The sequence below is a fragment of the Pogona vitticeps genome, chromosome 3 (assembly GCF_051106095.1).
Source record: "Pogona vitticeps strain Pit_001003342236 chromosome 3, PviZW2.1, whole genome shotgun sequence".
Lineage (NCBI taxonomy): Eukaryota > Metazoa > Chordata > Lepidosauria > Squamata > Agamidae > Pogona > Pogona vitticeps.
The window spans coordinates 63,823,209-63,850,483 of record NC_135785.1 but is presented as its reverse complement, the minus strand read 5'-3'; the positions used below and the strand labels follow the sequence as shown (position 1 = coordinate 63,850,483).

The window sequence follows — 27,275 nt, the reverse complement described above, 5'->3', positions numbered from 1 at the left end:
TATTATTGAAGTTCAACAGCACGTGCAGCTGCTACCAGAGATAAAGAAGGATGATGGAGAGGCTTCCCATGCTGTTGGGTTGTCAGTCTGCAGGAAAGAGCATCTCCTTCTCTGTTGGCAAGGAAGGCCAAATAGAGTTCTGCTGCCTATTTCTAGCAGCAGAGGTCTATCAGCAGCTGCTGACAGAAATCCTGGTCCAGTTTAGAGGCACTTTTTTGTTAATGGTGCCAAATGGAAACAGCAAAAGCATCAAAACAGACCTGGCAATTACAAATAGTCCATCAGCCACACACAGTGCCCAAATCTTGTGACACTCCTTCTAGAGGGATACATCTTTGCGTTTTTGGATGACAATTTCCAAAACTCCTATGGTGGTGGGGGAATTTTGGGAGTTATTGTCCAAAAACATAAGTTTGCACGTAACTAATGAGAGACTTTGGCAACTGGAGGTTAGCAGCAAACAGCAGAACTGAATTCTCAGTTGTGAAATCCAGTTGTTTAGCATAATAATTCACACCACTCATTATCACCTAACCAGTACGTCACAATTTACATTTCAGTTAAAAATGTAGTCGTCCGAAAACTGTCTTTCAGGCATCTTTGGCTTTCAATTGCATATTGTCCCACCAGATAACCAGCTGCCAATCCTCTGTGGACTATCTGAAAGTTTCACAGAGCTCAATTGTCTTCAAAGGGCTTGTAGGATGTTAAAATGTAGGATGTTAAAATTAGAACTGCAATCCTTAGCTAATTTACTTTACAGCAGTATTGCAAAAATTCACTGGGGCTAGCACTATATTCATCTACTTTACTGAAATAAATCCTGTCTTGTTTGATTATTTAGGGCTAGAGCTATCTACAATGCAGTATCTACCCAACATATTCACCTGGGTGTGAATCCTAAATAGATTTATTTGTATCCATTTTCCTTTTCTTAACTTCTGAGGACATTCAGGCCACAGTGCCTTCAAGAGGATTGTATTTTTCTACTTAAAACCGCCCAGAAACCCCTAGGAATAAGCAGACATACAAAAGTGCAGACAACTGTTATGTCAGCCAGAGTGCGATGCTGTCCAACCAGAAAGGTCCTGGTTTTCATGTGGGAGTAAGGATGTGGGAAAGCTGCTTCACTTCCTCCTTGGCAAACTCTGTGGCCTGCTTATTATATTGCATGAGACCCAGTGTGGGGAAGACCCAAGTACTGGCTAGAGGGACAACGTTATTGTCTGCAAAACTCAGCCACTGGCTGACCTGTGCAGCAGCTTCCTTGGTTTCTCCTTGAACTTCATTACTGCTGACATAGTGCACAGTGGCATTGCTCTAAAACTCACGGAATCCATCATCCTCTTCAAAGGCCTGAACTTTCCCAACTGGGAACTTCTTCAAGTATTCAGGGGTCTTGTTGGTCTGTCTGAAGGGAAACTGGGGCAAAGTAGAGGAGATCTTGATCTTGGCATCACTGTACTGGTCAGCAATTAGGGCCTTGAACATGTGCCAGTTTTGGGGATAAGTGCAGAGTCCTGGACACCGCCATCTTAGCAAGGAGAGGAAAAGAACAGTTTCTGTTATTTAATGAAACTGTTATGTGAAGTCATACTGAGAGTTTGAAGTAAAGTGCGCTGAAGAGGCTCAGCTTTATCTTTCTGTATCATCTGAGTCAGATGAGGCTGAAAAAGGGCTAATAAACTGATGCTGAAGATAGACCCTGTGATGGACAGGTCAGTAACCACTCCTATCCATCACAATAGAACCTTGATATATCAACCAATGGTTGAACAGAAGAGGCAGAAGTAAGGATATATAAGAGAAATGGAAGACAGTTAAAGATCAATTAAGGATATGAGTTTGAGAGAAATAGTTTAGACAGTTAGGACCAGCATTATGTTAGAGAAGAATAGAGAGATAGAGAACAAGATAAAAAATGAATAAATACCTTGATTAACATGATTATACATAAGCAAATATAAATGTTATAAAAGCACAGTTTATTGAATGGATAAAATAAGACCATCCATGATTCACTTTACATGATTTACTGATAAACATAGAAATAAACATTATTAAATTGGAGAACTGTGATTTAAGAGTCATATTTGATAGAGTGAGGAATAAATCCTCTGGTGGCGGCGGAAAAAGGTTGAGAAATAAATGTCATACCCGAAAGTGAACCTGGGTTGTGTGGAAGAACAAACAGGGGAACTGGGTGTGTGTGACAGACCCACTGTGAGAAGGTGGTTGCCACCCCCAGAAAGCTGCTGTTCCATCTGTTCTGGCTAGAGATCATGCTCCCTTGAAATGACAGGTGCATACAGTACCTTTTGGTTCTTTCTTGATGCAGCACCGTTACTACAAACCCAGTTGGCCATGTTGGCAATGAGTATTGGCTGGTTTGAAACCTGCAGCCATTCTTCAAAATGGATAGCCTAGCTGCAGGGATATGTGTTCTGCTAACCTACAGGTTGGTACTGCATTATATCTGACCGTGAAAACAGTTTGGAAGCTTCAGTTCATACTGACTTACCTACCCCTTTTGACTTGGTCAGTGGTTGCCTACCTTGGGTAACCCAGGTTTTCTTGGACTGCAACTCCTTGAAGCCTTCACCACTAGTTGTGCTGGCTGGGGTTTCTGGGAGTTGTAGTCCAAGAACATCTAGGGCTCCAAGACTGGAACCACTGGGCTAGGTGGAATCACATGATACAAACTCTGAAAGAATTATATTAAGTATATACCGGCAGCTTCCAAGACCAATGTAATATGCCAATGCTTGTCTTTTAAAGTCCTAAACAGTTTAGACTCCAAATACCTAAAGGAATTTCGCTTCCTACACAAAGTTGCTTATGTACTCTGAATGCTCATTTAAGTACTCATGTGAATCCTCATTCTGAGGATTATCAGAGAAATGTATTATGTAAATATACAGAAAGTCTCTTCTGTGGTGGCATCTCATTTATAAACACCATTGTTAAAGAAATTCAAAACAATGCAAGATGCTCTCACTCTGAGTCTCAATAAGATCCATTGCCTTCTGTCCCAAATCAGAAAATGGCTCACCATATTTCTTTGTGCTTTGTTTAAAGTTTTCATTAAAATAATAAATTATAAAATCTTTTGACCATGATGAAAAAATATTTTACAAAGGTGTGTGTGAAAAAGGAATAGATATAAATTTGAGGTTGAAGTGATTGTTTAAAAGTTTGGTATGTGCCGAATCTGATTTTTTGCTCCTTTGGTGAAATTTAAGCTGGCTATATTTTCAGGGAGTTAGGCAGAGAGAGCCCTGCCTATTAGCTAGGGCTCTTAGTCCAGCTGTTAAGAGATTCTGAATGAATCATGGCAAAATCTTCATTTATGTCTGGATATCAGTAGGTTGGGTAGTTTTATGACTGCCCAAGTCAAGTGTCTCCATTACGAGAAAAGAAGGCACACAAAAGGCTTTAAGCAGGGCTGTTTGAGACATTTTGCTGCTTGAAGTAACAAAAGGGATGAGGACATGACCCACCTCTCATCACAGGCAACTTGTGCAACAAGTGCTGTAGGTGTTCAGGGCCTGAAGCTGAACATCAGGCACAATGGTTTAGGTATCTGGCTTTGGAGCCAGAGGTTAGGAATTTGCCTCCCATGAGTACAGCCAACTGGAGCCCAGGGTGCCCCCAGAAGAAAGACATTCTAAACTACTTCTGAATATTCTCTGCCTGGAAAGGTCGCCATAACTTGGAACAGACTTTGATGGCATGTGATGATGATTATTTACCCCAGTTCTGGTCATGAGCCACCCATGCCCCTTCCTTTCAGTGTAATCAAAGTCCTGGTTGCCAGTTACGCTTTCCCTTTGGATCAGCAATGGCAGGGGCTTCTCCTCCAGCCCAGGGCAGGCCAGCCCCTGCTGCCCTCCAGAAGCCTCGTGGTCGATCCGGCGCTGCGGCGGGAGTTACAAGGAGAACCTGAAGGCGCCCCGCCAAATGCCATGCCTGCGAGAGGCCCTGGGCCCTCGCAGAAAAACCGTCTCCTGGAACCACCCCAAATTCCCCCCCCCCTCTCTCTCTGGATTTCCCCCGCCGGAATTCCTGGGGCTGTTTGTCTTTCCAGCGAAGCCGGGCCCGTTGACACCCACACCCCACGGCCCGCGTCTTCAGCCAAACATCTCATTACAGCACCCACGGAGCTGGGCGCGCCCACCCTCGCGCCGCGGTGCGCTGCGGCTCCTGATCCAGCCCAGAGGAGCCGGGTGCCGTTCCCTTCCCGGTCGCGTCGCCTTCTCCCGGCGAAGCAAGGAGGAAGCCGCAGACGCCCTGTTTTTACCCCGTCTCTCAGCCAAGCCGTGCAGGCTCCTGTCATTTGACCGGCTACATTCTTGGGGCTGCCGCGTGAAGGAGCGCCGCCTGAGGCAGCCGGGCTGGGGCTGGGGCGGGGCGGGGGGGGCAGCGCAGCTTTCGAAGAGCAGAAGCCGCCGCCGCCACCACCAGTTGAGGAGAACGCGCCCCCCTCCCTGCTCCCGCCGGCCAGCCGCCTGGCCGAGCTCCGGTAGGTCCCGCGGCCGCCTGTGTGAGCCCACAGAAAGGGGCGGGGCTTGGCGAGAGGCCAGCCAGCCGGAGAGAACCGTCTCACCAGAATACAGTAGAGACTTTTTGGGACGCCCGAGGTCGCCCGGAATTGGAGGGAGCAGAGAAAGTAGGGAAGCCCCCTGAAGAAGTTGGGGGAGCGCGCGCGCGCGCCCCGCCTCGGGTTAGCCTCCTTATCTGAGGGTCTCTCGGTCTTGTCCGGCAAAGTAGTAACCACAGAGTCCCCGAGGATGGATAAATACAAAGGTAAGGGAAGAGGATGCTCTCTCTCTCTCTCTCTCTCTCTCTGTGTATGTGTGTGTGTATGTGTGTGCACGCACGCGCGTGCTGTTGTTGTTTCTCCTCCCGGGCGTGGGAAAAGGGGAAAAGTCACTGCTTCCCACACGGGTTCCTGCTTCGTTTCCCGTTGGGAGGTTTGCGCCATTTAGTGGAACGTTTCCTGGGAGCCGAAAGGAACGCCCGCCGTCCTGCTTCGGGCTGGCGGGGACGGGGATACCTTGGTCCCTACAACGCTTAATCCGACGGCTAGGATTTGAGCCGGATTGGGGTGGAGCGGGAACGCGCGCAAGGGGCATTTTCTCGGCAGCGCGATGGGAGAGAGATGCTGGGGGGGGGGGGTCGTTGTGTGCGGTTGAGAAAAGGGGCGAAACCGGATCTTTTCTGGTCCATATCTCCAGACCCAGTACCGATAGAGAAGTTGGACTAGGGTTATTTTTTCAGGTTTTTTAAGGAAGTGAAAGGGCGAGACCGTCTCTTTGATGTAGCACTTGGCAATGATTTGGCCTCTCTGGCTCTTTGTGTGGGTTCCAGAGGGCAGAAGATTATACACCGCTGGATCGGACCTAAAGGGTCATCAAGTCCACCCCTTGCTAATGCCGGGCATTTCAGCAGTGAGAGCGATAATGGTGGGCAAAAAAAGGACGATTGGTGGAGGGAGTGATATGCAGCTATAAAATACTGTAGCTGGTTTCCCTTTGGAATGAATCAGGAAACGTGCATGTGTGTATCTGTGTGTGACCGACCCCCTACACACACTCGCACACCCCGCCCCCAGTGATGTGCGTGGCCGCCCTGTTTGCTCTTGGAAAAAAAGGTTTGATCCCTTAAGGACCAAAAATTGAATCGATCGGATACGAGAAGGTGCATCAGAAGCTATTCTGGTTAGAGCCAGATGGACGGGAAGCGGCACCTTGCACACGTTCTCCCTCCCCTCGCTGAGTCAGGGACAGCTGAAAGGGCTGCTCGAGGCTTCTTCCCCTCACCTCCTCCTCCTTGCAGGGTTTCTGACCATACGCAAGTATTGGTGGACTTTCTAGGTTTTTAGCCAGTCGTCTCCCTAGTCAGCAAGACTAGGCTGGGGAGTCGCTCTGAGGAATGGGAAGGAGTGGCTGGCTGATAATGGTATCGTGGGGGCGGACTTGCTGAGCCTCTCCTCCGCGTGTTTAATAATGAGTTTAAGCTCTTTGGAGCATGTAAGAAAGCTCGGCACCTAGTTTCTGAAAAAAGAGGGGGGGGGGCGCCTGCGACTTGCGTCTTCCCCGCTGAAAGCACTGCTCCTTATCTGGAGGGTGTGGCATTAGGACTCACTTAGGCTCCCTGGAAAGGGAGAGAGTCCCTGTGCATTCTCAAAAGTGTTTCTCTTTCTTCTTATTACTATGCACAATCCATCACTGAACCACCTTGTTATAAACAGGCGGAGTCCGAATGCATGCTAAGCCAAGCAAAATGTTGTAGGCTGTTTTTTGCACTAAAGGTGATGAGATTTCTTCAGTGTGCTTATCTTTGCTTTTTTACAAAGATAAAGTTTCCAGTCATATTCTCTGGAAGTGAACTGCACCGAATACAGTGCCACTCTTAGGATCATGCGGTGAAAACCAGCAATCATATGATCTTGTCTGTCTGTTGTGCAAATGGTTGTTTCCTTATGTGCAAGGAACTTCACAGTAGGATTTTGGCTAGTAAGATTTACATTTGTGCAAACAAATCCACCCAGCATCATATATATATATTGGTCCACATTACCTATTTAAGGATATTGGCATATTGGTGGACTGTGCTAGTCAGTTAACAATAGCACATGAAAATCTGAATTTCTGCATTTATAATTTTAATTTTAGAAACAAACCCTTTGCAAAATTCAGACTCTTGCTGATGCTCTTTTTATGTCTCTTCTTCTAGTATGGGTAATCATTCAGACCCTCCAAAGAATATGAATATGGTTTAAATTTGTCTGACATCTTGTACATTGCAGAATTATCATTATTATCTATTATTATGTACTCAGTTTTGTAGGTCATTTTTGCTCAAAGGTGGCACAACTAGTTTGAAGTGGCAAAACCAGAATGAATAACCTCAAATGGAGGTGTCCTGCTCCTCTGAAATACTGTGAAACAAACACACAGAAGTGCATCATAAATGAGGTAGAAATTAACATTGCAGATGCTTTTTTATAAACTAGGATTCATGCACAGGAGGCCTTACACGCAGCACTAGCATCCTGCTTTGAAGTAGAATCTTTGCTTTCATCATCTGGGAAGAGCTGTTTTCTGGTGCAGTGCCTGATTAGATCATAAAAGTGGCTCCTCTCCCCTTCTTTACAGATACTTTGGGCATTCTCATATATGACAAGGCAGCAGTAGCAGCAGCTAGAAAGGCAGCTTGCCTGTCAGACCAAGAAGTGGCAGGGGAACCAGAACAGGGATATGAGTAGGTGGGGGCTTCTGGATTGGTATGAATCTGAGAAATGCACAGGGAGGGATAGGAGAGATTATAGAAATCTATGTTCATGCTTGTAATAGCAGTGTCCCCTGGGACTGATCAAGAATGCAGGGAGTAATTTTATTGGTCCCTAGAGCTGGGATTCTTTTCCTCTTGATGCTCTGCCAGGATCCAAGAGTCTTTATACATTTTTAGTGTAAAAAGAACAGGAAGCAAAATCTGAGAAAGAAAGAAAGAAAGAAAGAAAGAAAGAAAGAAAGAAAGAAAGAAAGAAAGAAAGACTACTCATTGTTGTCATTATGTGCCATCAATTTACCATAAGCTTCATATAATTTACAAGGTATACTAGATTTTCAAGGAGTAGTTTATGTTACAAATCCCCATTTCTCTGGCTAAAAACAAGATTTGAATCCATATATCCTGAGTTGCAGACTGACACTCTGGCCACTACATGCTACTGGCTCTCAGTCCAGGTGATAGGTTCATATTAAGTAAGAAAGGTTTACTACTACTATTTGTATGAGTTTGCCACTTAGATGTATCCTATTTTCTTTCAGATTTTAGACATGGCATGAGACAAAAAGGTGTAGCTATATGCCTGTACAATTATTTTATAATGTATCCGCGTATCTGGGAGTATGCTCTATTGAAATTAATTATCTTAGTTGTTACACATAAGATTGTATTGCTTATTTCTGTCATAAATCCTAAGCTCTTTTGTTTTAGCATTTGTTACATTGTTTCATCTTAACAAAAACAGGATAGAAAATGCATCTGAAGACTTAAATTATTTAGCAAAATATATGTATGTTAAAAGCCCAAATAAATTTTATTAGTACCTTGCAAGAAATATTTAAGCCTGTCTTGTCTTGGGTGGGAGGCAATTATTGATCTTACTGGGAATCTAGATTGCCTTTTTGTTCTTGAGTTGTTTTAATGAGATTGCAACTGACTGTTAGAAAGGCGTTTTTATGTCTGTATTTTAATCTGTTGTTATTCGTTCTGCCCCAAAAGGAATGGGTCATGCTGTGAACTCAAATAAATTAGTGTATAATTTCAAACTGTTCCAAGTCTGATGTAATGCTTAGCCTGCCCAGGATGGTTTTAGGGATGATTCCCATGGAATCATTAGAATTCTTCATGCAACTTTCCCAGAGTAATCTGTGAGCTGAGGCTGAATTCTCAGAGTTCTTTAGATTGAAGATCACCTGTTGTAAAGTTGTGCACATGATCTGTTCTGATGAAAAGTTTGCATCCAGCTTTATTCTGAAAGGTTGGCTCTTCAGTATGTTGCAGTGTCACAGTAAGCAGGCAGTCTGAAAAATGCCGGTTACAAATCAATGTCATTACCTTCATGTTAAGAAAGCTAGAGACACAGTAAGTTTATACCCTGTATTGACAGGAGGAAATGGGAATACTTGCTGAGTGAGCAACTCTGGTGCAACAGTGAACAGGTCAGCTGCTTCTTGGATGTGTAATGCAGTATCTCCAGCAGCATGCCGTGGCAGTGAGAGGTCTGACATTTAAGTACAGAAATGATCTTTTTCCATCTTGACACTCAAAAGAGCTGGCAGAGGCACAAGATTTCGAACAATAACAGACTGGGTTCTTTTCATTTACTTCTTGCTTTTCTGTGTGATTTCCCCCTCCTCCCCAATTTCCCATCACTTGGTGAGCTAGAAAAACACTTCTAAAGAAAGAAGTGGGAGGCCTGCACACATTGATGTTAAATCCACCGTTGCTGCCCATGCTGGTGGGAGAACTTGAGGAATTGTACTCCAAAAAAAAAAACAACATTTAAAAAAAATTCATTCCCAAGTTCTGGTCAGAGCTCACAATGTCGATCTCCTGTTAGGGGATGATCCTGCAGACAGAAACTATCCCCAGAGGATGAATTATTAAAATCCTGGATAACATCCTTTTGTGTATGGAGAACACAAAGCAGAGAACTTCTTGCTGGATCAAGATGCTTGATTAAAGTGAATTAACCCGCATTCATAATGTAATTCTAGACACTCAGCATACATTCATTCCACAGAAAAGAATGTTTACTATAGCTTGCAAAACTGGATTCACACTCTGTTTCTGTAAACAAGCGAGATAGCTGCAACCAACTTCATAACAAGACAAAATGACTCACAACTGAGTTCAGAAAATCTGACACATTATCTAGAAAGCCTTTAGCATGATAAGCATGGCAGGAAATGAAATGCAGTCACATCTGCTTGGGCAACTGCTGCCTTAGCTTGTGCCTCTGATACTCAGAGGGATTAAGCACCGTTGCCCTCCCTCCCCAAGTACTTCTCTGTTCTCGTCTGCTTCACTATTTTAGAGACTTCTAAGACCAACTAAGGACGTGGTGGCGCTGCAGGCTAAACTGTGTGTGCTGCAGGGTCAGGAGACCAGCAGTTGTAAGATCGAATCCACGCGACGGAGTGAGCTCCTGTCGCTTTGTCCCAGCTCCTCGCCAACCTAGCAGTTCGAAAGCATGTAAATGCGAGTAGATAGATAGGTGCCACCTCGGTGGGAAGGTAAACAGCGTTCCGAATCTAAGTCGCGCTGGCCACGTGAGGACGGAAACTGTCTTCGGACAAACGCTGGCTCCACGGCTTGGAAACGGGGATGAGCACTGCCCCCTACAGTTGAACACAACTGACTAAAATGTCAAGGTGAACTTTTACCTTAAGACCAATCCACTGTGTTCTAGATGGCCTATGAACAGGAGGTTGTAAGTTTAAAAAGAATTGCATCCAAATTCTTAAAGTCATTGTGACATTTACCCCATATCTCCTGTTTGTTTCACCAAACACAGGGCTCACACTTGTATCCCAACACGCCCTTTAACACGCTGCCACCACTTGATCTCTTTATCAACCTATATTTCCTATAAAAGACTTAGGTCCATTCAGTATTGAACTTTTAAACAGAATCAGGTTTCTTGATTTCAAGTTGTTTTAGGAATAGTTCTTACGCACATTCTTAAAGTTACACAAAGCTTCAGTATTTTATTTTAACCTCTTCTATCTTAATTAACACAGGTCACATTCTGACTAATCACTCCTTAAACACTCTCTCTGCCTCAAACCCCAAACTATCTCTCTCTTCTGTCTCTCTGAGTCTCACTGAACTGACTAGTCTCAGACTCACCCCTCCCTCCTGGTTTCTCTGGCTCCACCTCCCAACAGCTCCCATTGGTGCAGGCCAATACCATTATATATATAGGAAGGCAGGGTGTTCGCTACAGTGATACCCAAACACTTCAGACTTCTTCGTGGGAAAATAAGTATGTCCACCATGACTTCACTGGTGCTGCACCTCCTGTAATCCTGTCGTGCCATATCTCTCTGATGTCGTATTGTCTCAGCTTTGGCTCTGCTGCCAGGGCACCTAGGTTACCATTGTTCTACCTGATATAGCTATGCGTTTTGGGGGAACATCATCAATCTATTCTTCTGCCTGAATGGTGTGCTGATTTAAGAATGACTGACTAAATGATTGGATTAGAATGAATTATGCTGAAAAGAGAAAGAAAATTTGAGCATTCATTTTAAATGCTGGTATATACCTATATTTGTGAAATACTTTTCTTGCATTGACCCAAGGTCACAGCTCTGGGCAAATCTCCAAGATCTCAGATTTCCTCATTCAGTGGAGGTGTTGGGAACGGAGGAAAATGAAGAGAAGAGGCTGATGTGATATTGCTGTACTTGTGCCTGATTATCAGTCTTGAGATGCCATGAAGGAAGAAAGGATTGGAGTGATTCAGATGGGCCTCTAGCAGGCAATGCCATGGATTTTAGTCTTACACAGAGTTGCCCTTAGGACATCTGAAAGCAAAAAAGCAAAAAAGGCAGAAAGGTTTACTACCCCATTACTGAATATCTAAACCAGCCATTAACTCAGAACTGCCTTTGCCCCAGAAAAAAAACACACAGAGAAAAAAGTGAGTCTTCATGGTAAGAAAGCAAGAGATACAATAAATTTAGATGCTGGATTATAATAATTAATCAAGAGGAACAACAACAACAGTGTATGAACTCTGCAATTCTGCGGTTCTAAGTTGGAGCTAGAAGAGACCCTATGGATCATTGAGTCTAGCCCCGGTCAAGGAAGCAGAGTGAGGAATTCAACTCTGAACCTCTGGCTCTGCAGCTAGATGCCTAAACCATTGACCTCCCAACAGTATATGTGATCAAGCTGATTCTGACTCATGGTGAGCACTTCCAGGGTTATCTAGATATAGAGTACACAGCCCCTTCTTCTCAGGACAATCTGCTACTGGACCCATGGCTACACAGGCTGACTCTCCTCCTGGATCAACATTCCAATCTTCGCTTCTGCAGCCAGATGCCTAACTCACTAAATTCTAACCAGCTAGGTAGTGTTAAATAAAGAAGTAAATGGAAGACACATTGGAAGTTTTGTGGAAATTTTATTTCTGGGTATTTTTATCTAATGGTTGGAAGGGATCAGTGCTTGGAGAATCAGCCACTGTGTGGTATTTATATTTATTTATTTATTTATTTATTTATTTATTTATTTATTTATTTATTTATTTATTTATTTATTTATTTATTTATTTATTTATTTATTTATTTAATACCCCGCCCATCTGGTCTTCCGACCACTCTGAGCGGCTTCCAATAAAATTCTCTTCCTTCCATGTATGCTCCCACCATAGAATAGCTAGATTTGGGTACACTTAATATTCAACTTGTAAATGTACACCACAGGACTGATTCGGGTGTTTGTAATCTACTGTGCAAAATAGCCCATAGGATACAACTATAGAGTGGAAGAAAGGTTGTTCCTAATATACCCTTGAGAGCTAGTGTAGTACAGTGGATAAAGTGCTAGAGGAGGATTCAGTAGACCTGGGTTCAAATTCCTGCTTGGCCATGGAAACTCATTAGGGGGTGGCAATGGTACAACAATTTCTTGTAAATCTCACACATCTTAAAAAAGAGTCACTATACATCACATGCAACTTGACAGTGCATAATCTAACAGTATACTTGGTTAGTACTTGCTGCTTCCTCCAGCATGATTTTCTCCAGGAGCAAGATAAACATGAATAAAATATATTTAAGCTGCTCTCTCTCTCTCTCTCTCTCTCTCTCTCTCTCTCTCTCTCTGTGTGTGTGTGTGCGTGCGTGCGTGCGTGTGTGTGTGTGTGTGTGTGTGTGTGTGTGTGTGTGTGTGTGTGTGTGTGTGTGTGTGTGTGTGTGTGTGCAACCCATGGAGTGCTAAAACATGTTATTTCCTCCCTGCAACTGTTTCATGTGGAAGAATTTCAAGAATCTGAACTAGCCACCTTTGTGTGACTTTCTGTGGATGCAGTCCTTAAATCATAGCCCTGAAAGCTGTTTATAGGTTTAAAATATGTTCTCCTTATATAACTTTCCTCATCTAAAAACAATCTTTTCTAAAAGAGTTATAATGATGTAGCACAACATGTTTAGCTAGAATCCAAGGATAGAAACTTTTATTGGTATGGTGACAAGCCATATCCCAGTTCCAGAACAGATCTGCAATAGATGCCTACAGAGCTATGGATATGAATTTCACAGCCTCTTGCTCTCAGCAAAAAACAGGGAGCTTGCCTATTTGAGTTTTTCCCCTTGCAAAATCTTTTTTGGAGTTTTTTGAAGTTTCATGGTCATTTTACCTGGAAGAAACACCACACTCTACATAAGTATTATGATTTCTGCACAAGATGGCAGCCATCGTGTGCAGGATTCACCTGGAAAAAAGAGAAGAAATGCCAAGCTGTGCAGGATATTGTTATAATACCTCTACAGGTTGGCATCTACCTGAAGCAGGAGTCACTCTAACAGACATTAAACTGTGCAGGCTTTGGCAATTTCCTGAACAGAACAACAGGCGGGCCGAAAATGTAGGGGGATTCAGACCAGTGTCTCATTTTCATGAGAAGCCGGGAAACCTCTATGATGCTGGGAGTGGTCTTAATAGTGGCAAGACTCTGTAAATCCCAGGCAGAGGGAAATATTTAGGTTATCTATCACATCCCTGTCCAAACATATCCATGTCAAGCAAACCTGTCTTATATCTTGCATGTTCACATTTTGCGGTTCTTTCTGATCAACCCTGAACATCTTTCCATATATTATTGCCGAGTAGTGACTTTACTATCCTCTAATGTTTTCTGTCCCTGAATTCAAGGAGCACAACAGATTGGTAGGCGGGGAGATAATATTTAAGAGCAGTGCCTGTCATCCTTGAGCTGCTGTAGCCCAATCAATTCTCTATTCTGTCACTTAATATAGTAGTAAAATTAAATTATGGTTGTAAGGAGAAGCAGAGAAAAAGAACTGATTTATATTGCACTGGCAAAGAATGTTGGCTACATCTGTCTCTTTAACTTGAAACAGTTAAAATAATCCTTTTGTGCTCTAAATAGGCAAAGAGGCCAATGGGATGAAGTCCATCAGACAAGATTTCATTTTAGCCAGAATCTTATATAAACTCCAGGAGAGACAGGATTGCTTTACTAACCCATGTATCGGATTTCCATGATTGCAAAAGTTAGTAGCCGCTTCATACAGTCCTTCTGGTCCATTGGTTCTTGACTGGAGGACCCAGCTCCATCCTACCTAAGGCCTCTTCGCTGTTCTTCTTACCAAGTGGCTGTGTGTGACCTACAGAACTACTAATTATGGTCCTTTAGATTGAATCTAAGTAACACAGGCCTTTCCTGGTCATAACCTAGTTGTTTCACAAGACCTCTTCAAAATATTGTCCTGAATGTCTTGCTTTTACTTGATATACATCTCTTCCTTTCTTTTAACTAGAGCTGGTGTATGGCAGTGATTAAGAGCTTCAGGTATTACTCAGAAATGTTGCTGACTCATCACAGAGCTCATTGGCTAGTCTAAGGCAACAGAAATTTTCAACTACAGCCATTGATGTTGAAAATTTAAAGGAATATTTATTATTTATTGCCATCTCTGCTATTGATTGTCAATATGTGTTTTCATAAACTATCTTGGTTTTCTCAAGAAAGACTGATCCTAGTTAAGACTTCCATTCCATACAGTACTTAGTTCTTGGTGATATTAACATAGTGTTTGGTAGTCATACTTTCATCCAGATGCAAAACTTTCCCTCCCGGATCACACAGCCTCTTTTTGAGGAAGTGGATGCAATTTGTGCTTTGACATTCTAAACTTGTTTAACCTTTGTTATTGTTCTGCAATCTGATTTCTCTTATACTTTCTCCTTGTTGCTGCAATATTGTAGTTTACTTATTGGGGATGGGGAGGAATCAAGTGAAGCAGCAGGCACTTCCCCATTATACAGCATCCTTCTATTTTGATTTACCTGTTTTTCATTATTGTTGCATATGAAGGCATATAACGTTTAAAGCACTTTTAATACTTTTTAAAGGAAAGAATATATATACATATCCAGTTCCAAGAGGCTAGTTGATGGTTTCAACCATTCTTTATATTCTAATGGCCCTGGAACTAAAATTCTTACTGGAACTGAATTGTTTCTCAGCAAAAACCTTCCCACCCTTTACTATACTGCAAAACCTAAATTATATTTCTCACTAGGCTAGCTTCTGTTGATGAATATATCAGTTCTGCCTTTGAAAATATGTAGGTTGAGAAACAGTGACTAAAATGTGCCAGGTACAAAAGGAGAGGAGGAGGGGAAACACTTAAGATCCTGAAAGTGTGCTGGAAGAGAAGACAAAAACAAGGGTGTGTTCTTACCAAAGAAAGAAGCAAGGTGATTCATCTAAAGTATCCAGAACAGCTCATGTAGCTGGCATTTTATTTGCCTGGTGTGGAATGCTGAATGGTCATTTCTCATATGTCATAGGTATAGAGATGAGATGGGTAGTTGAGTAAAGCTGCAGGGCTAAGAAGCTGTGGAGGTTATTTTATGTGCAAATGAATTAAAATTGTGTGTAATTGCTCCTTGAGCTTCTCACTCTTACACAAAGCACTGTTTGTCAGAGAATAGGACTGGTGCTAGACATTATGTTGCCTGGAAGAAATTTATTTATTTATTTGATTTATATCCCGCCTATCTGGACCACCGGACCACTCTAGGTAGCTTCCAATACAAGATAAAACAATAAAGAACACATTAAAACACGCTCTCCAATCCACATACGTAAACTAACTGGACTGTCAGTTGGATTGTCAGGAGTGATTGTGGAGTGGCATCTTCCGCCACATCAGAAGTCACAAGCTACCTGAGAGGATCCAGAGCAAGCTGTGTGAAGTATATGGGTTTGCCTTCCAGAAGGGGGAGCATAAAGAGAAATCTGAGAAGCAACATCTGCTGTCAGAAGCAGCCACTTCACTCTACCTAATGACATTCTTAGGAAGTCAGCTGAGGCCTGGATAACATAGCTGGAGTTACTCTCCACATGTCAGGAGAAAGCAAGGCAAAAGAACCAGAAAGGAAATCATCAGGTGAGTCAAGAAAAGGATTAGTCTACCACCCCCCTATCTTCCTCCTTAATTTTTTAAAAATGAGATCACAGGAAGACTTGATGGAAAGGTAGTAGATTAACTCATGTCCTTTCCTAAGAGCTTGCCCTCAGGTTGGGAAGGAGATGGGAAGGGGTTGGTCAGCATCAGCAACCAAAGATGGCAAAATACTTAACCCACACACACACAAAGTGAACTTAAAAATAAATCTCTGTTTTGCATCCCACAAGCCAACCGATGAAAGTAATTCCCTAAGTGCCTTATCATGCAGTAAGGCCTGACTTGCCTTACAGCACTGGTTGCTAATCTTGGGTTACTCAGGAGTTTTGGACAGCAACTCCCAGAAGCCTTCACCACCAACTGTGCTGGCTGGGGTTTCTGGGAGTTGCAGTTCAAAAACATCCGAGTGACAAAGGTTAAGAACCACTGCCTTACAGCAAACCTCAGCTACTAAGAGATGTTTGGGGCAGGAGAATGACCTCTGCCATTTTCCAAGCAGTGCATGTTGGGACACATTATCATACCTTGGGAAACATGATCGTGCATTGGCCTAGTCTACACACAGTCTGTGTACATAGCCATTAGTTGTTCATGGTGATTATTAAATCTGCTGGATGTGTAAATGCCTAAGCCAATGGGCACATGATTTTCCTTAGTTATAGGCACTGGTTTTAAGTGTGAAGTATTGCTTGGCTACATAATCATCACTGAAGATGATCTGTGTTGCTGAAAAACATATGCCCATTGTCTTCACTATTATCAGTTATCTGGGTAACTAAAAAATTTTTTGTCTGAAGTCTCGCTCTAAAAAGCCCTTTCTTTTGGAAGCCAAGAGGGGCATGCCCAAGCATAGAGTGACTGTGTTGCTGCTGGAACTCCAAATATTGTATACTCTCCTTGTTCTTTAAGGTGCAAAGTGTAAATTATTTGTTTTCTTTTGCTTTTTGAATATGATGGTACAATTCCCATTATTATTTTATTGATGTTGCTAGTTTTCACTTGGAGAAGGATCATAGCTTCCAGGAGAAAGCACAAGCATTGCATACAGAAGGTACCGGGTTCAAGCCTTTGTTTTTACAATAGGACAAGGAGAGCCCTTGTCTGAAACACTGAGGATCTGGTCTGCCAATTGGTACCAACAATAGTGAGTTAAGATGCATTACAGTTGGAATTCGGGTAAGTCTCTATGCACTTTAGCCTTTTTAAAAAATAATGTTGATGAAAAGGTATTGCTTTTTAATGTGAGGAATGCAGAGAAAAAAATTTACTACTATGATAGTTAGCCTTCATAAAATCAGTGAAGTCTACTGGATGTTAGAAAAATAGGAGGTATTCTGTTTCCTGTCTCATGAATCAGGAATAGTGATCCTCCAGGTAGACTGTTATTTCCGTAATACTTCATCATCTACTATAGCAGCAGTTCCCTATCTTGGGTCCCCAGATATTCTTGGATTAGAATTCTGCGGGCTAGAATTTCTGGAAATTGTAGTCCAAGAACATCAAGAGACCCAAAGTTAGGGACCATTGTGCTCTACCATTTTAGGCTGACGGGATATTCATGACAAAAACAACTGGAGGGTTACAGTTGCCTTGTTGAGGACTAGATGTAGCCTTAGGCTTTCCCAGATGATTACAGTGAAGTCTTAGTAGTGGAAATCAGGGTGTATTTGATTCAAATCAGGACTTAAATTTTAAAAATTGTTGGATAGTGGTTAACAGTGGTTGAAACTCTGCTCATGGTCAACATTCTATACAAACAGATCTGACTGCCGGCAGGAGGGTGACTCAGACTTCCATCTTTCCAAGGTCAGTAAAATGAGTGCCTAGCTTACGGGGAGGAGGGCAATGTGTAGCATATATATTCAAAAAATTGTAAACTGCCCAGAGAGTGCTTTAAGCACTATGGGGAAGTATATAAGCAGCACACATTGCCTTGTTTAAATAAAATATTTGAATTTTTTTACAATTTAAATCAAAAATTCCATTTTTAATTTTAAATCCTGATTTAAATCCTGATTTGATTGAAAAAATAATTTTTATCCACCTTGTTGGAAGTAGATTTACTGAGTATCTCCATGAGTAGACACATTTTTCACGAGCTGCACAGTGGCAGAGAAAAAGGCAATTCAAGGGGTGATCAAGACGGCCCAAAACATCATTGGCTGTTCACTCCCCTCTTTGGAAGAATTGTATAAGAACAGATGTAAGAGGAAGATATCTAACATACTGAAAGACTCCTCTCATCCGGGATATCAGCTCTTTAAACTATTACCATCAGGAAGGAGATTCAGGGTATTGAAAGCAAGGACAAGCAGATTCAAGAACAGTTTTTACCCAAGTGCAGTATTGAGTTTAAATGCGGGGCCATAGGTTTTTGGTGGAATTTTAATTGCTGAGAGAAAACGGGGTATCTATATTTGGATGGTGAAAGTTGTGCATATTTTAACTTTTTTTGTAGTGTTGTCCAGTTTTACCTTGGGGAAGAGCACCTCATTTCGTTGCACCCACTTGTGAGCGCAATGACAAATAAATTTCTTATGTCTTATGTCTTATGTCTTATGTCTTATTTTGATGTTGCTCTGAGAAAGCATGGGGAAACTGGGAGTGTTTCATCAAAAGTTCCAAATATGAAGAGCCAGTGTTTGCTGATATAGCTTTGGCATGTGCGCACGCATGCACACACACACACATATTTCTGCTGATCAATTGCTGTTATGGTTAAGATTCTACCAATGACAGTTTGGTATATAGCAACATATACTGTCTAGTTTGCAACTAGACAGTATACATTGTTACATACCAAACTATCATTGGTGGAATCTAAAAGCAAATATCCATGTGTTATGGAGTCAAGCAGTGCGTCCCATGAAGCAAATACATCAGGCTACATATATTTATAAAACTAATTTATTTAGGTCAGATTTCTAAAACTGATGCTAGTCACAGTGCTTTTATCATTGGCATTTCTGTCTGTCTCCTTTATACGACAACTTAGGTTATGTCTGGCAAATTATCTTTACAAACCATTTGATCTAATAAGGGTTTATGGGCTTTTGCATTTAATCTGCAGCAGCACTGAAGTCATTAGCTTGTGGCTTATCCATCTAACAGCAAATTTCTCCCCATCCAACATAAAACTAGTATTTATTATTGGATAATACTGAAGATTTTCCTAGATGCTCATGGGAAGTTAACATAAATTAAATTCATGGGTGGATTTATATTTTTTTAGCAAAAACTCAAACACAACATGGACATGTAATATATCTGTTTTGGGACTTCTGCAGTGTAGAGGACATGGAAATACATCAAGTCAATATACTATGCTTGTTTATATGTGTAGATGCAAATCTGAATATTATTATGACAATTCAAGGAAAACTATGGAAAAATTAAATACATCTCCCTTCTGGGAAGATTTGCATGCTTGCTCAGTTTGCTTTCCAGATGAGAAATGTTACTAGGGAACTTCAAGGCTACTGCTGTCTCTTCTTTCCCTTTAACAGGACTTAGACCAGACTGTTTTCCAAATAAGGAGTTCCTTCAACTCAGTGTCTGTCATTTGAAAGCACTGCAAGTAGAATATTATGGCATTATGGGCTGAGCATGGGCAATTGAAAGAGGAAGGAAGCCTTTCAAACTCTCTTCAGGCCTTGCCAGCCCAACTGAGCAGCTGTTCATCAGTGTAAACATGGAGGGGGAAAAACAACTCTGTATGCTTCCCTTGCACAAATGTAGAAGTGTTTCTTTTAATTGATTAAATTCTGAATCACAATTTTTAAATTTCTGCAATTTTAAAATTCGGATTTCATTGTTTTAAATTCTTGACTTCCTAGTGTATTATGCAATCATTCCATTCCAACATGAAGGTTAGTATCGGATAGCAATTTTATGAGGATTTCAATTTAAAATATTGATTTTTTTTTGAAAAAATAAAAAAATTGTTTTAGTCACAGGATTGGAAAGAGTATGGCTTGGAAGCTAGCCTAAGAAGAGGAATCTTACAGAAAACGAGAGCTGTGGTTTTTGTGTAACAGGCCCAAACTTCATTGTGTGGATCACAATGAAGGTCGTTTTACTCTTTGTATGTAGTGATGCTTGGCTTTCCTCATTTCCTAGCAAACTGGGATTATGAAACAGTATGTATTCAAAACATTGTTTCCACGAGAGGAAGTGTTTCCAGTACTTGGTATTTCTCTGATGTGCTGATTTGTTTTCTTCAGTGTAACATGCTGTATTTCCTCTTTTCCCTCTTTACTGTTCAGTCTTAGAATCCTTTCTCTATAGTGGTTGAAATAAATGCCCTTGAAGAAATTCTGACCGAACAATGAACAGGATACCAAAATATATTCCTTTTAAACATGTCCTGATAGCCATATTCTTCTAATTGTTTCTTGTTCTGGATCTGGGCATCTTCTAATTATATCTCTCTCAAACTGATTCCTTCTTTGCAGATTTTTGGTCTTCCTTTCACATCAGCCTTAGCCATCATGGTGAATCAATAAGAATCTTGGGATGTGTAAGCTAGAAATTTTGTAAAGTGCTTGCCTGAGAAGGCTTTTCAACCAGATCAACAAATAGAATGACCCTGATATATTCCATGGGCACTCATGCCTTATGGATGAACTCATATTGACTTGTTCAGCTTTGCTCACTCTGTGAGTCTACTGAACTTGGGCTACAACTCCTGCCTTTTCCATCAGTCACACTGACTGGGGATAATGGTTATTGTAATCGAACACAACTGCAGGGTGCAAGGTTGAAGTAGAGTATAATCTATTTTAGTTATAGAACTGAAGCAAATAAAACTCACCCTGCTGCGGACAGCTGAAAGCAAACACTTGATGGCCGTAGGACATCTAGCATGATCTATTAAGGCATGTACCTTGCTCAGCAGATGATCTTGAACCAGTTGCTTTTGCTGAACCTCCCCTGCAGTGTTGTTGAGGAGATAAAATGTAGGCTGAAGGACAGGAGGGATACAAGCATAATAAATAAAGCAATAGTTGTTCTATAGATGGTCAATAATAGACTGGGATTCTGTACACATCCTGAGCAAGAAGTAGGCATTTGTTTGATTTCTCTTCCTTCTAGAACTGCAATTCATAGCAGTTTTTTCTTCCTTGCAAAACCTTCTTGCCTCACATTTCCTTCTCCAGTGAACTTGGCAACCAGCAGGTTACCAGGGCTCAAGTGAAAGGCTTAAGTGATGATAAACAGGCACTCCCTATTTTGATTGTAATAATTACAATTGAATGACATCAAGTTGATTCTGAATTATGGCAACCCTTCTCAGGGTTTTCCAGGTAGAGAGTACTCAGAAGTGGTTTACTATTCCCTGCTTCTGGGGATGCCCTGGGAGACTGTGTAGCTTACACAAGGCGACACACACTGTCTCTACTCACAGGAGACACAATAGAGAACTGAACTCCCAACATATGGCTCTGCAGCCAGATATGTAAGTCACTGAGCTATCCAATGAAGTATCTGGTAGGATAGGATAGAAACCCAGATTCTCTTCCACATTGCACGGTTTGGAAATGCACCAAACTCAATTTGGCTCTGACTTCCACATTTATAGCTAACTGTGAATCAGCTGAGGTTTTCCTTTGACTGTAAGTCAGACCCAAACAGCCTTTTCACTTTCATATGCTTCACTCCAACTCACCAGATCAATTGACAGGTATGTAACTGTGCCAGTATAATCTTACATTTTTTGCTAAGATGTTTGTATGAATGTGAACGAAACACAGTTGCATTTCTTCATTAGTCTGCATAATTTATTCCATTGCCAAGCTTTTAAGGAGATTGTTTAGATTTTTCTAGTTGGGCCATACATTGGGATAGCAGAGGACTCATATTCACAAGCTATATTTATATAGCTTGTGAATATTGTGCCATCATGTTGGAACCAACTTATAGTGACCCTAATAAGACTTTCAAAATAAGCGAGAGATTTAAGGAGTGGTTTCACCAGTTCCACACCTCCAGAGGGCTTCCATGACGGAGCTAGAAAAACCAGGCTTCCTGAGTCCTAGTCCATCATTCTGTCCACTGCACCACTCTGAGTGAGGTGTGGACCATATCCCTTTCCTTTATCTCAAGCTTTCTGACTTAGAAAGGGACAAACAGGAATAAGCAGGAGTGTTGACACCATACAGTACATGCTTTAGATACAATCTGTCTCCTATTTACCATGCTGCCCTTTCATCTGTCCCCAGAAAGATTACGACCACACAAACCAGAAAGACCAGTTAATGGCCCATGACAATGGGTGGAGAAGGACTTCATAAGTGGGATTATCCCTCACCTTCAGTCCTTCCTCTTTCTAAGGATCTTATTCAGACCTGGGGGGAAGTGAAACCAAGGTGGAGGATATATCAGGGATCTCCTACCAACTCTCCTCAGACTGAAGAAGCTACTTGGATAAATAGTGAGACATTTCAACCTAAGAAGAAAGAAGTCCAGTTGCCATGACTCAGCTTCCAGATATACCCCTGGTTGTTTTTGATACTCTTCCTTTAGCTAGTGTTAGCTAACTCTCCAAATCTAAGGAGTTAAGTGTCTGAAAAGACAGAGAACACTTGTTGGAATTACAAGAAAGGAGATACCAACTAAAAATTAGGAAGGATTTTTCCGGTTGTACAGACAGTGGAACTGACTACCTCAGAAGGTGACTGACCCTCCTGTACTGGAGGATTTTAAGCACAGTGGATGTCTCTTCTTTAGTGGTGGACTTCCTGCATTGGAAGTTGGCTAGGTTAGAGCCCTCTTCAGTCATCATAATCCCCATCATCCCCACATGGTATGAGGGGAACGTGCTAGCCCCTCTCTTCTTCCTCCTCTCGTGTTATTTTTAGTTCTAAAGCAATCCTATGCATGGCTCCTCAGACATAAAGCCTGTGGATTTTAGTGGGGCTTACTTCCAAGGAAGTGTGCAGGACTGCACCCTTCGCTTTGATCTTTATTTTTGTTAATTCCTAACCTGTGTATTTTTTCTGCTTTGATGCTGTTTTAAATTGCACTGTTTTTCCAGATGTTCATAGTTCCTTTGTTCTCTCTTCACTTTTATAAACAATATACTTCTTCTGACCTGCCCCCATAATAGTGCATTTTGGACAATGGAAACTGATGTGTGCAAATTTGCACAGCACTTGCCAGTTTTATTAATGCCCCAGTAATGATGAAGCTCTGTCTGTGCTCCTTTTGTGTGATATGGTTCAAATGCACATCAAACAAAGGAGCATTTATCTAATATTCCTTTCCACTGAAATTATTCCTTTCCATGGAAATTAAATCTATGAAATATGAAACTTTAAAGTGCTGTTTGAGACCAGGAAGTTCTCGATTCATTCAATACTTTGCATAATCAATTATTATACAGTTTCCTTAGCAACTCAGCTTCCCTGGCTCCCCAATTTTTTTAAAAAATCAGGATTTGGCTAATTACCAGTAATATGGTGAAGGATTCATATAATAGCAAATACATTCTAAAGTTTAAAAAAAAAACAGCACAGTTCTGAACTCTAGCCAATCATACAGATTTTGCCATTTAATTTCATTCCCATGCTAGTCTGAGTTTTTGTTGGAACCCTATCCTTGGAACATATGTTCTTGTTTCTCTCAATAAACATAACTATCTTGTTGGCCAGGATCTAGGGGAAACACTAGCAAGACCAACTTTCCCCCTGATGTCCCTCCAGCGAAATCAAGAACATGATTTCAAGGATCACTGCAGCTCAGAAACCCTACATTTATGTCTTCCCTGAAGCACCCATGTTTACACATGTACCAGTTAAGTCCACACTACTAAATAAACTTCAGAATGAAGCTGTATTAAGACTAATTTATGTTGCTGCATTAAGGTAGCAGTTTGTTGCATGATTCATATGCCATAGAATCAATGCAAATATCAAAATTGTACTCCTGGGAATGGAGATTTGTATCTAGACCAAAGAGGCAGTCTTATACACATCTATCTGGGAGTAAATCTCATTGAATACATTTGCTAAAGTCCTATTAGGGAAAACTACACATGTACCAATCACACAAGAGGGTTCCCTCTGGCTTGCCATCTGTTGCATGGCTGGCTACATAACCAGATATGCAATTGTTTATGCAGCTGTTGGATGTAGGGAAGTGTGACAGACAGCACAGCAGAGAGACAGAGTTGCTTGTGCAATAGGATTCTGGCCTGTGGAACATCTTTTGAGTAGACATACATAGCATTAGGCTGTATAATTACAATAGCACATGGGGTCTGCCTGACTGAGGCATAGTTCCAAGATCACAACATCTGGTCACCTGAAACTTGTGTACTGTAATGTGTATTAAGAGACTTAATATTTGGATTTTTTGAACACATCAGTTAGTTTTAATTGATTTTAATGTCTCCATTTGTTTAAATTCCACAGTACTACTTTAATGATCAAATGGTAGTCTCTTCTGACGAGCAGATACCTTTCTACAGTTTGAAACCATGTGGAAATAGTCCAAGGGACAGTTACATGTTTGCCTCTCCTCAGTGTTTGGGGCAGCCTATCTTATGAGCATAGAAAGGCATATGTAGTAAGTGTGCCCAGGGCTTCCATCAACTGTGCAGGCATAAGATGTCTAACTTTGATATAACAGTGTTTAAAATTATTTATTTATTTATTTAGAATATTTGTACCTTTTCCTTGAAAAGGATGCAAGGCAACTTACAATACTGAAAAATAATATTTAAAGTTTAGAATAGTGAGTATGCAACGGTGGTTAGCATCATTAAAGGACAATATTTAAAGCTAAGAACAGTGAGTTAAAAAAGCACCTTACATCATTAAAAGCCTATATTAAAGCTAGGAACAATATGTATACAAATATTAAAAAAGAAAAAAAAGTCACCGAGAAATGGAAAACCCAAAAATGGAAAACACAATAACAATCCATTTAAAAATCAACACAATATTGAATGAAGCCTGAATCCAGCTTTGTGACAGAAGGCACTTTAGCTGGGGACTAAGTTTACAGTGGACGTAAAGCATAATTTAAAGAAGAACATAAAACTGTAAGCCCTATGCAATGGGATCATCTACTAAGCAGGATGTAGCTCACTGATTTATGGCCATCCTGCAAGGAATCCTTACCTGGGTTCCTGTTGGTGCCATATTGTGGGTGAGGCACTAGGTATTGCAAAATCAGACAGGGTGGGTCTAGGTTCCTAGGATGTAGGCAGGAAAATGGGACGAGGCAGCAGCTGCATCCTGTCTTGACCTTACCCTTTCTCCTGTGGTCGTGCAGCAGAAATTCTTGGGGTCTCATCTGCATTCTGATAAGCCTCTAATATGGTTTCCGCCACCTCCAAGGAGGTAGGTTAGATTCTCCCCACCCAGCTTCAAAGTGCAGGGCCCAGGGTAGTTACCAGTTGCTCTAACACAACTAGTTTTGCAGTTTATCAGAGGCACATGCAGTTGACCTTAGGCAGAGTGTTATGTTAGCTTTCATCTGTTGAGTCAAGGCTCTGGGGTGCAGTCCCAGCTTAAATCTTAATTCATGAAACTGATGATGGTAAGCTTCTTCAGTTAAGTTAAGTAAAATAAGAACAGCTTGCATCACTTTCCTGTTTCTTATTTTAGAATACCTCTTCTGGTCATCTTTGGTACCACCTTCACTTTGATAGGTGCAGATGCTTGCATCCTGGGGAGTCACAAAATCCTGATGGGGTTTGCTCCCCAAATTTGCTATATCATGCAGATGCTTGCATCCTGGGGAGTCACACAATCCTGATGGGTTTTGCTCCCCAAATTTGCTATATCATTTTGGCTTGGGCCCATTGCTGGGAATTCATTACTTGTTCCAAAAGAACTCTTTGCTGCTCAGCTAACTGTTGCACCAAAACACCCTGCTCTCAGTTGCCCAGGCTATTCACTGTTCAGTAGTTCCTTGGGCAAAGGGAGAGACTTTGGATGCCACTGCAAGCCCTGGCTGCCTGGCTTGCCTGGGTTCCTCCAGGGCTTTTCCTTCTACCCCTTTGAGTTAGAAAGGGTCTCCTGCCTCTACTCCATTTAGCTAGTCTGCTCTTTGCAGGTTCTTAATAGTGGTAGGTCGATCCCACTTTGTGGCAAAGCCCCTTTTATATCCCTACCTGCCAAGGGTACAACTGGAGTTTCCTTTCTCTTGGAGGTCCCATCCCTGGGGATTCCAGAGTCATGAACAGGGACAGGAACTCAGTTTGAGACCGAGTGTAATTTGCTCGGAACTCCTTTTATCCTTCTCCTGCTGACAATTCAGGCTACAGAGTTACCAAGCCCTCTGCTGTATCTGGTGGTAGACCTATTGTCTCTTAGGGCCTTGGGTGGGAGGGCAACAGCCCACCTATGCCACTGTCCTCTCCACATAAAATTTTAACTCAAGCAAAATCACTAGGGTATTGGAAGAAGCAGCAGTATTAGTCTTCTTCAGAGTAAAACACATATTACAAAATAGATTATAACCCATGAATGATCACGCTTGAAGGAATTTGACCCTCTTAATGATACCATGCTTGTTGCATAGCTCATTGTGTTGCTGAGACCATGGTCAGGAATTTGATTCCTTACTGTGCATCCCAGGAGAAAAGCCATCCTGTGCAGCCTTAGACAAACTGCACACTCCCAGGATGCCCCCAGAAGAATGGAAAGGTAAACCACTTCAGAATATTCTCTACTTAGAACACTTTCGAAAGGATCACCCTAATTTGGAACTACTGTATTGTATTTTTTATTAAAGATGCTATTTTTTATTTTGTTGGTCTTTTTCATTATGGTCGGACAATGTGAAAGAGTGGCTTTACGTGAAAAGGAGGGTCTGTTTTCTAGGCTTTACACAAATCAGTTTCATAGGAAGGTCAAAAGAACCAAAGATGAAGAGGTTTCACTGCCTTTAGTGCAACAGCTTACATGGAGGAGCTAGGGAGCCTACTTCTTTATACATGTAAGTGAAGCAATCAGTTTCTTACTCGCCATGCAGTGGCCAGGAACTATATTGCAGTGGAGGCCAATGTATTTTCTCATTAGTGTATCCAAGCCACTATATGAAGATTGTTTTTAAGAGGCATTTAAAATGATCTGAAATACATCATCTGAGGAAGCTGTGCTTTGAATTTTTATCTGTGTCTGCGGGGGGAAAAGAGAATTATTAATGAACTCTATTGTGAATTTTCTTGAAAAGTATGAGTATGATGTAGGTGTTTTTTCTTAGATTATACTTACGGCTGTTTTTATCTGCATTTCACAAAGCATACAATATTCATTAGGATGATATTATTTCAGTGCCAGGCTTTCACATGTGTGAGAGAGAAATGGATAACCTAGTTGAAAAGCCTTAGAAGTAAGATTTTATTGCCCCCATTCACTTCCAAAAACCCTAGAATGAGAGCTGGTGGGCTTGAGACTTCTTTTTAAAAACAAAAACAAATGGAGGCTGAGTTTTGCCCTGTATCTTTAAGTGAGATTGCAGGAGAGCTGAAATTGAATTTTTCATTATTGCAGGAATAAGTCAAACCATCTATCT

The 27,275-nt window shown here is 41.5% G+C and overlaps 1 protein-coding gene and 1 long non-coding RNA gene across 5 annotated transcripts in view; both read left to right on the top strand.

The window, feature by feature from the left end:
* The first annotated feature begins 4,573 nt into the window (after window positions 1–4,573).
* AFAP1L2 (actin filament associated protein 1 like 2) overlaps window positions 4,574–27,275 on the top strand; it is a 99,969-nt gene continuing 77,267 nt past the window's right edge. For 2 of the 4 annotated variants that reach the window (XM_072995521.2, XM_020779925.3), the window contains exon 1: window positions 4,574–4,806. In XM_072995521.2, coding sequence (XP_072851622.1) covers window positions 4,791–4,806 — 16 coding nt within the window. In that variant the 5' untranslated portion in view covers window positions 4,574–4,790. The remainder of the gene's footprint in view (window positions 4,807–27,275) is intronic. The other 2 variants (XM_078389568.1, XM_072995520.2) reach the window with 1 other exon arrangement.
* LOC144587914 (uncharacterized) lies at window positions 16,739–19,777 on the top strand. The gene is made up of 3 exons (XR_013543165.1): window positions 16,739–16,922; window positions 17,507–17,552; window positions 19,703–19,777. It is a non-coding gene; the product is annotated as an uncharacterized LOC144587914 (long non-coding RNA).